The sequence below is a fragment of the Acanthopagrus latus genome, chromosome 23 (assembly GCF_904848185.1).
Source record: "Acanthopagrus latus isolate v.2019 chromosome 23, fAcaLat1.1, whole genome shotgun sequence".
In the NCBI taxonomy this organism is placed as follows: Eukaryota; Metazoa; Chordata; class Actinopteri; order Spariformes; family Sparidae; genus Acanthopagrus; species Acanthopagrus latus.
In genome coordinates, this window is record NC_051061.1 from 10,329,773 (window position 1) to 10,340,396 (window position 10,624).

The following is a 10,624-nucleotide window of genomic DNA, read 5'->3' on the forward strand; positions in this document are numbered from 1 at the left end:
TTCCCATAATGTGAACCTCACATGACTGAAATTAAAAGATGAACTGCTGTTATAAGTGATGGCGTACTGTGTGTGTCCTGAACGCCAGTGTGCAGGGTGGAGTTTTTGTACGGAGTTATAGCGCAGTGTACTATAACAACCACAGTAATATATCCTGTGACAAAAACCTCAGTCCACCTAGACGGAAATGTGGTGCTGATACAGAAAACAAGTTCAAACAGGGGTCCAACAAAACTTTATAATGAAAAGTAAAGATGCTTGATAATAATGTGATGTTATAAGGGATATAAGAGACATGAGGTTACATGTAAAACAGTGTCTTTGACTCACAGGAGATTGGAAATACTCACAAGGTAAAAGGAATAAATGTCAACAGCTAAGCTAGCAGCTCTGTGAGGCTGTAGTTATACCATGGTGGAAGCACTGTGCTTGCTAACCATGACAAAAAAAAAACAGAATTGTGTTCATAAGTAAATAAAACTTGTAATATGTGTACGTAAAAAATGTAAAACTAAATGTAAACAAAAATAATTAAAAAGTCATCAGGATTCATCCTCTGGTGACCATGAATGCCTGTAGAAACTTTCATCCCAAACCATCAAATAGCTGTTGAAATATTTTAGTCCAGACTAACGAGGCGGACAGATCTTAGAGCCAATGCAATTTTCAAAAACAAGGTTAAAATTCATTAAATTCAAATGGCGAAAGTGAAGAATTGTGATTCATTGGCGCTCCTTCTGGATACATACAGATCAACAGTGCACTATATCAGGTAGAGGTTTTTGCGTGACTAAATGACACTGTGGATGGACTGGCAGCCACAGTGATATGCTGTCATACAAAAACCTCCACTGACCTGAGCTGAAGCAAAAAGTCACTGTGCCACAAGAATAAGAGAAGATCGGCTCCTGACAGTCACTCTGAAGAAAAGCTCATATTTAATAGAGCTGCGGAGGAGTAAAATGCATTTATGTGGAATTGTATTTTTTGTTTGTTTGTTTGTTTGTATTTTCAGTTCCAATTTATAACACCTCAGAATTTTTTTTTTGAGTTGCTTTAGGCAGAGATCATAACTTCACATGCTGACAAACACATGGAAAATGACAGAAGTGTGAGAACTTTTAAAAACCTTATTTTAAAGGAAATTTGAAATGCTACACGATGATGTTACATTAAGTTTTAAAGTACTGCAACACAAAGACACACTGTGGTTAAACCAGATATGACTAATGTTTTGGATGATGTGCTTGAGAAAATATCGGTATGAAATAAGTCTAATCAGAACTGTGGAGCCTGTCTTAACATAACAATAACACGAATACATTAAAAAGTCAAAAATAATAATAGTTCAAAAAGAACAATGATCACGCAATTTTTAACCACTGATTCCTTTCATATGAATAGCTCTCAGAGTTAAGCTAATATGAACAACGCCACATTTACAGTAACAGCATTAGTGTGTCATGACAGCCAGTGTGCAGAGACAAGTTTTTGTATGGACCTGTATCACAGTGATCCGTATGGTAGCGGCCACAGTGATACATCCTATGACAAAAACCTCTTTCCACTGAGAGAGAAATGTGATGCTGAGACACAAAACAAATAGGTGAGATCCACGTTTTAACAAAACTGTTAGTGGGAGCAGAAATGTGTTTAAACACTGACAACAATGAGTTCTTCCATGAGGGGCTGTATTAGGACTTTATGAGCTTAAAAGTAATACACACAGGGATATCATGTCAATATGCACGAGGTAAAAATGTGATTAAGAAAAATGATGTTTATTTATGGTTTTATAGTATTGCTGTAAAAAAGGTACTGAAAAGAAGTAAACACTCTAGAACAGAAAGAGTAGAAAACACGGACAAAAGCATCATGTCAGGCAAAGGTTTTTGTATGAGTGTGTGACACTGTGTACTGGGATGGCCACAATGATACGTGGTAATACAAAAACCCTGACACAAAGTCACAGTGCCTGAAGAAATATAGAAGGTATTTACAAAACCATGCCATTTATGAAATGTATTAAGACACTGGGAGGTGTACTCAATTCAAGAACAGGTGAACGGAAATTTGCATTTATCTGGGGGGGAATAAAAAAAGAAAAGGGAAAGTTGACACATCAGAAAAACTCCTCTTTGTCTTCACTTGCTTTGCATCAGTCAATATAATAATCTCACACCCTGACAAATATGGTTTCATAGCTTGAACATAAAATTGTACTGGAATAAAGTGAATACTCCTACTTAGTACAAAGACAACAAAATACTGACTGCATGCCAAACCAAGACAGGGTTTTTGTCCGCCTATGTGACACTGTGTGGGGTGACAACCACAGTGATATGTGGCAATACAAAAACCTCTCCACAACTAAACTACAATCATCTACTCAGCCTCATGCTGATGGAAAGTCGGGTGAAGTTTCGGGGTCCACTAAATATTTCTGGGGCTTCACAGTGAAGCAGCGCTGCAGCGTGAATAATAATACAAAAAGAGCAATGATTCTGTAAATTATGCACCACTGATTCCTTTCATATGAATGTAGCTCCACATTAAACTACTATCTAAAGTAACAGCATTAGTGTGTCATGATAGCCAGTGTGCATAGACAAGTTTTTGTATGGACCTGTATCACAGTGACGCTTATAGCTGGGGCCACAGTGATACATGCTGTGACAAAAACCTCTTTCCACTGAGAGGGAAATGTGATGCTGAGACACAAAACTAATCGGTGAGATACGTGTTCACCAGAACTGTAAGAGCAGAGAGGTGTTTAGACACTGACACTGTGACACTGTTTAGACATGTACAGTTAAACTACAGCCAACAACAATCTCTGCTATAGGTCACCGAACATTTGAATGGTGTGCCTGAAAGCTTATACTTGATATGAAATATATATCCTCCATGTCAGAATCTATTGATCTTGTCTAAGCAACTGCCTTTTTTTCAGTGGTGCACATGACCATCAGAAATGAAAAAAAATCAATACTAATAAACAGAGTTAGTAAGTAATAAATAATTATTTTTAAAAAATAACAGTGATCATGTAAATTTTGCACCACTTATTCCTTTCATATGAATGTAGCTCTCAATGTTAAACTAATATGAAAAACACCATATTTCAAGTAAGTGTTGATGTAGTTAATGTGTCATGAAAGCCAGCGTGCAGAGACAAGTTTTTGTATGGACCTGTATCACAGTGATTATTGGGGTAGCAGCAGCCACAGTGATACATCCTATGACAAAAACCTCTTTAAGCTGAGAGAGAAATGTGATGCTGAGACACAAAACAAATAGGTGAGATACGCGTTTTAACAAAACTGTTAGTGCGAGCAGAAATGTGTTTAAACATTGACAGTAATGAGCTCTTCCATCGAGGGTTTTATTTGGGCATTATGAGCTTAAAAGGAATTCACACAGGACATCACATTAATATGCACAAGGTAAAAATGTGATTGAAGAAAATGATGTTTATTTATGGTTTCATATTGTTACTATAAAAAGGAACTAAACAAAAGTACATACTCTTGAGTACAAAGAGTAGAATACACTGACAAAGGCATCATGTCAAGCAAAGGTTTTTGTATGAGTGTGTGACACTGTGTACTGGGGTGGCCACACTGATATGTGGTAATACAAAAACCCTGACATAGCGCCTAAAGAAATAGAAGAGGTATTTACAAAACCATGCCATTTCCAAAATATATTAATACACAGGGATTTTCACAGTGATATGTGGTAATACAAAAACCTGACACAAAGTCACAGTGCCGAAGAAATAGAATGGTTGAAGGGAAAATTGCATTTATCTGAAGAAAAAAAAGAGAAACAGGAAAATTGACAGATCAGAAAAAAAACTCTTCTTTGTCTTCAATTGCTTTGTATCAGTCAAGATAATAATTTTACACCCTGACAAACACGCAAAACAAGAGGTGTGTGACTGCTTATGGTTAATTTGATGCCAAGCTCTTTGAGGTACATTTTGAATGTCAGCTAATGATCATAATTTCAGCATGCATTATGTAGAACTTCTTACAAAACTACTATTTCTATCCATAATCAGTTTAACCCGTAATTTTACATGTGCTCCTAAAGCAAGACACTCACAGTGTTCAGATAAAGGTTATAATCATTTGTGTTATGGTCACCCAGCCTTTGGATTATGTGCCTGACATGAAAAATATATCCTCCTGTCTAAACCTCTTCATTTTGTTTTACAACATAGTAGCTTTGGTACTCATTCAAATTTGTTTTTCTTTCTTATTTTCCATTGTATCATCACCATAATTACGAAGACACTTTTCAGGAGTGTAAAACATGAACAAATGATTATTTTCATTTTCATAAACACAATCAACAGAGAAATGCTGATTCGTCCCAGATGATTGGATCTTAACATTACTTGTTAAACTTAAAACAACAACAACAACAACAACAACAACAACAACAAAAAACATGACTGAGAGCATTTGTGGATCATGATAGCCGTCATGCATTGTGGAGTTTTTGTATTGAGTTATATCACAGTGCAGGATGGCAACCACAGTGATATGTGGTAATACAAAAACCTCTTCACAACTGAACTGTCATCATCTACTCAGCCTCATGCTGATGGAAAGTCAGGTGAAGTTTCATGGTCCACAATATATTTCTAAGGGTTCACAGTGAAGCAGCACTGCAGTGTAAAAAATAATTCAAAAAGAACAATGATTATGTAAATTATGCACCGCTGATTCTTTTCATATGAATATAGCTCCACATTAAACTACTATGAAAAACAGCACATTTAAAGTAACAGCATTAGTGTGTCATGATAGCCAGCGTGCAGAGACAAGTTTTTGTATGGACCTGTATCACAGTGATGATTGGAGTAGCAGCCACAGTGATACATCCTATGACAAAAACCTCTTTAAGCTGAGAGAGAAATGTGATGCTGAGACACAAAACAAATAGGTGAGATACGCGTTTTAACAAAACTGTTAGTGCGAGCAGAAATGTGTTTAAACATTGACAGTAATGAGCTCTTCCATCAAGGGTTTTATTTGGGCATTATGAGCTTAAAAGCAATACACACAGGACATCACATTAATATGCACAAGGTAAAAATGTGATTAAGAAAATGATGTTTACTAATGGTTTCATATTGTTACTATAAAAAGGAACTAAACAAAAGTACATACTCTTGAGTACAAAGAGTAGAATACACTGACAAAGGCATCATGTCAAGCAAAGGTTTTTGTATGAGTGTGTGACACTGTGTACTGGGGTGGCCACACAGTGATATGTGGTAATACAAAAACCCTGACACAAAGTCACAGTGCCAAAGAAATAGAATAGTTAAAGGGAAAATTGCATTTATCTGAAGAAAAAAAAAGCGAAACAGGAAAATTGACAGATCAGAAAAAAACTCTTCTTTGTCTTCAATTGCTTTGTATCAGTCAAATTAATATGAAAAACAGCACATTTACAGTAACAGCATTAGTGTGTCATGACAGCCAGTGTGCAGAGACAAGTTTTTGTATGGACCTGTATCACAGTGACACTTCTGGCTGGGGCCACAGTGATATTTCCTTTGACAAAAACCTCTTTCCACTGAGAGGGAAATGTGAGGCTGAGACACAAAACAAATAGGTGAGACATGTGTTCACCAAAGCTGTAAGTGAGAGCAAAGAGGTGTTTAGAAATTGACAAGAATGAGTTCTTCCATAAAGTGCTGTATTAGGAATTTATGAGCTTGAAAGTAATACACACAAGGACATCATGTCAATACACAAGGTAAAAATGTGATTAAGAAAAAAGTACGATGTGTATCCATGGTTCATAGTATTTCTGTAAACAGGTAGTGAAAAAAGTAAATACTCTTGAGTACAAAGAGTAGAAAACACTGACAAAGGCGCCATGTCAGGCAAAGGTTTTTGTATGAGTGTGTGACACTGTGTACTGGGGTGGCCACAATGATATGTGGTAATACAAAAACCTAATATAAAGTCACAGCGCCTAAAGAAATAGAAGAGGTATTTACAAAGCCATGCCATTTCCAAATTATAGTTGAAGGGAAAATTGCATTTATCTGAAGAAAACAAAAGAGAAACGGAACAATGGACAGATCAGAAAAAAACTCTGCTTTGTCTTTACTTGCTTTGTATCAGTCAAGATAATAATTTAACACCCTGACAAACACACAAAACAAGAGGTGTGTGACTGCTTATGGTGAATTTCATGTCAAGCTCTTTGAGGTATGTTTCGAGTGTCAGCTCATGATCATAATTTCGGCATGAAAACAAAACTACGATTTCTATCCATAATCCGTTTAACCCACAAGTTTACATGTGCTTCTAAAACAAGACACTCACAGTGTTCAGATAAATGTGATAATCATTTGTGTTATGGTCACCCAGCCTTTGGATGATGTGCCTGACATGAAAATTATATCCTCCTGTCTAAGCCTCTTCATTTTGTTTTACAATATAGTAGCTTTGTTACTCATTCGATTTAAGGGTACCTTCTGTTTGTGGTTTTACAACACTACATCATTGACAATATTGCTACATTAGTCTTATTTATTTCTAATCATCACCAAAACTATGAAGACCCTTTTCAGGAGTGTAAAACATGACCCATTTTTTTCCTTTACTTTTTTTGAAAAAGAAAATAGCTGATACTTTCCATACAATTAGATTTTAGCATTACTTGTTAAACTTATATTAAAAACAAAATAAAACACATAAGTATGAGTGTTTGTGCTTCACGACAGTCATCATGCAGTGTGGAGTTTTTGCATAGAGTTTTATCACGGTGCAGTATGACGGCCACAGTGATATATCATGTGACAAAAACCTCTTTCCACTGAGAAGGAAATATGTGCAGATACAGGAAACAAGTGGGTGAGATGTGTGTTCAGAAACCTCTTATGAGGGACGGCAGAGATGTTTAAAGACAATCTCATACAAAGGGTTGAGTCTCGACATCATGAGCTTAATGTAATTGAAGTTTCCTCACCACGCAGGACATCTTGTAAATATCCACAGGGTAAAAATGTTCTTTTATGGCTTCATAGTTTCATTGTAAAATTGTACTGGAATTTACTGAATACTCCCACTTAGAACAAAAACAACAAAATACTGACCGCACGTCACATCAAGACAGGGTTTTTGTCCACCTATGTGACACTGTGTGAGGTGGCAACCACAGTGATATGTGGCAATACAAAAACCTCTCCACAACTGAACTGTCATCATCTACTCAGCCTCATGCTGATGGAAAGTCAGGTGAAGTTTCGGGGTCCACAAAGGGTTTCTAGAGCGTCACAGCAAAGCAGCGCTGCAGCGTTTTCCTGAACAACTGAAGTAGATCAGACAAAAAAACAAACAAACAACAAAAGCTCCAGAAATGTTTTTTGGACTAGGAAATTTCACCAAACCTTCGGCATCGACATGGGGTGATAAGATGATGACTGAATATTCATTTTCTGATGAACTTATCCTTTAGGCATTAGCCATCAAAATAAACAAAACTAATCGATACAATTAAATGTACTTTTACAGAAAGATATTCATACAGTAGAACTACAGGCAACAACCATTTGTGCTATAGGTCACACAGCCTTTGGATGATATGTTGAAAAAATACACTTGATATGAAATATGTATCCTCCATGTCAGAATCTATTAATTTTGTCTAAGCAACTGCCTTTTTTCAGTGATGCACATAAACATAACACATGAGAAAATAAATACTCATTTTAAAAAATGACTAAATGAAAAAGTAATAAATAATAATTAAAAACTGCTGATTCCTTTCATATGAATAGATCTCAACGTTAAACTAGTATCAAAAAAACATAGTTAAAGTCGCAGCATTTGTGTGTTGTGATGGCCAGCAGGCAGAGTGAAGTTTTTGTATGGACTGCTATCACAGTGCAGTATATAGCAGCGGCCACAGTGATATATCCTACTACAAAAACCTGTTTCCACTGAGAAGGAAATGTGGTGCTGATACAGGAAACAAGTACGTGAGATAAGTGTCAAACTAAAATTTTATTAGGAAAGGCAGAGAAGTTTAAAGATGGACAGCTACCTTTTTTTATTTGAGGGGTTGTGTGAGGACGTCATGATCTTAAAAACTGATTCTGTTTCCTTACCACCGCGGACATCATATGAATATCACAAAATAAAAATGTGATTATCAAAAAGTAGAACGTTCTTTTACGGTTTCATAGTTGTGCTGTAAAAAGTTCCTGCCAAGTACAAAGAGTAGAAAATACTGACCACGCACCATGTCAAGAGAGGGTTTTTGTACTCGTATGTGACACTGTGTGGGGGCAGCCACAGTGATATGTGGTAATACAAAAACCTCTAGACAACTGAACTTAGGCACTGTGCCCCCAGGACACAATATGTATAATCATAACTGTGGAGCCTGTTTTATAACATGAATAAATGAAAAGGTTAAAAATAATAACAGTTCAAAAAGAACAATGATATGTAACTTTGCACTGCTGATTCCATTCATATGAATAGATCTCGACGTCATGATAGCCAGTGTGCAGAGACAAGTTTTTGTATGGACCTGTATCACAGTGATGCATATGGTGGCATCCACAGTGATACATCCTATGACAAAAACCTCTTTCCACTGAGAGAGAAATGTGATGCTGAGACACAAAACAAATTGGTGAGATACAAACAAAACTGTGTTCAACAAAACTGTTAGTGAGTGCAGAGATGTTTAAAAGATTGACAATAATGAGTTTTTCCATAAAGGGCTGTAATAGGACAGTGCCTGAAGAAATAGAGAAGGTATTTTCAAAACCATGCCAATTCTAAATTGTATTAAGACACTGGGAGGTATATTCAGGGAAATTTGCATTTATCTGGGGAAACAAAATAGAACCAGGAAAATTGACACTCTTCTTTGACTTCATTTGCTTTCTATCAGTCAGGACAATAATTTCACACCCTGACAAACACAAAACAAGGGGAGTGTGACTGCTTATGGTTAATGTGATGTCAAGTTACTTCAAAGATGTTTTTAATTTACTGGTTTGAGATCGCTCTGGTGTTGTGTCAAAGTCAGTTCCCCTGTTAATGTGTATCGCCCCTTTACAAGTGGCACTTGAGATGGTTCAAAACAGGCATGCGTTCTACTTAATCAGTGCACAGCAAAACCTGCCTACTTATCAATACAAGCAAGTGTCTGACTTTGCCTTTTCATTCCACTGAGATCGGAGCTTCTAGGTCAAATTGGGATTCTTACGGTTGTGTTTTGCTTCGGCTTGCAAGTGGTAGCCACGCTGTTAACGCTGTCTTTGTGATTGCAATGCCAACAGTAAAACCACAGAGAAATTGCGAAGGAACTACATAATTGTTTTAACCTATAATTCAAAATGTATTTCTGCACTAAGACACTCAACAGTTAAACCAAAAGCATTTTTCAGCAGTGTGCATAACATTAAAAAATGGAAAAGTAAATACTAATATCACTTGATAATATGTTGACATTATTTTCAAATCAATATGAAAAGGAGAGTTAAAGTAACAGCATGTGTGTCATGCTAGCCAGCATGCAGAGTAAAGTTATTGTATGGACATATATCACAGTGCAGTACAGCAACCACAGTGATATATATGTACAAAAACCTCTTTCACCTGAGAGGAAGACGTTCATATGTCAAGGTTTGTGTTAGGACAGTATGGGCATAACAGTGATACAATTTCCTTCCCCTGACCTGCGGAAGTTCATCTTAATATTAAAGCTAAAATGAGATTATTAAAAAACAAAACAGCAATAATGTTTCACATAAGAACAAAGTGTTAAATGATTTCATAGTTTAACTGTAAAAACAAAAACAACAATAAAAACATATTAATTATAGTGCAAAATACTAACAATGCACTATATCAGGCAGGGGTTTTTGTATGAGCATCTGACACTGTGTACCTGGGGGGTGGTCACAGTGATATATAGTCATACAAAAACCTGCTCAACTGAACTGAGGCACACAGTCACTGTGCTGACAAGGAAAACAGATTTTAATTCCAAAAGCAAGCAATTTCCCACATTTACACAGTGATATCAGGAATAAACTATTTTGTCCACTTACAGATAGTCTGATGGTTAACTGGTTAATTGAGGTATTATTTGTATAGGTGAGACAATGGTCACAAATTGATAGTCCAAGTGTTTATCAAATAACTATTATTTGCTACCCATCACTTTGAATATTCTATATTGACACACACATCCACTTTGAATTATATACCACTGGACTTAAAGTAGGGATATTATCAAAAGAGAAACGAAAATGTGTGTAAATTTTGGACTTGTGGTTGTCAACATCCTGACTGGTTAATATTTATGTAACACAGAGGAAACAATCCTCACCACAACAGGTGCTTCCTCATCCAGCCAACCAACTGAAACTTTAGACTGAGAGCTCAACTGAAAGGCTCTGACAGCACTGATCGTACATGATGATAATGACTGCAGGCCACAGAAACTGGATTTGACATGTTTTTAATATGGAAATAATAAATAGTATAACTAATACATTCTAACAAATAGCACTTGTTTATACCCCAGACAGTCTGAACCATTAACATGGCTGTACCTCCTGAGCTGC

The 10,624-nt window shown here is 36.3% G+C and overlaps 1 gene segment (V, D, J or C); it reads left to right on the plus strand.

The window, feature by feature from the left end:
• Positions 1-10,624, plus strand: part of LOC119013993 — an 89,387-nt gene that overhangs the window by 69,572 nt on the left and 9,191 nt on the right. The window contains 1 exon segment of the C gene segment in view: positions 3,614-3,621. Coding sequence covers positions 3,614-3,621 — 8 coding nt within the window.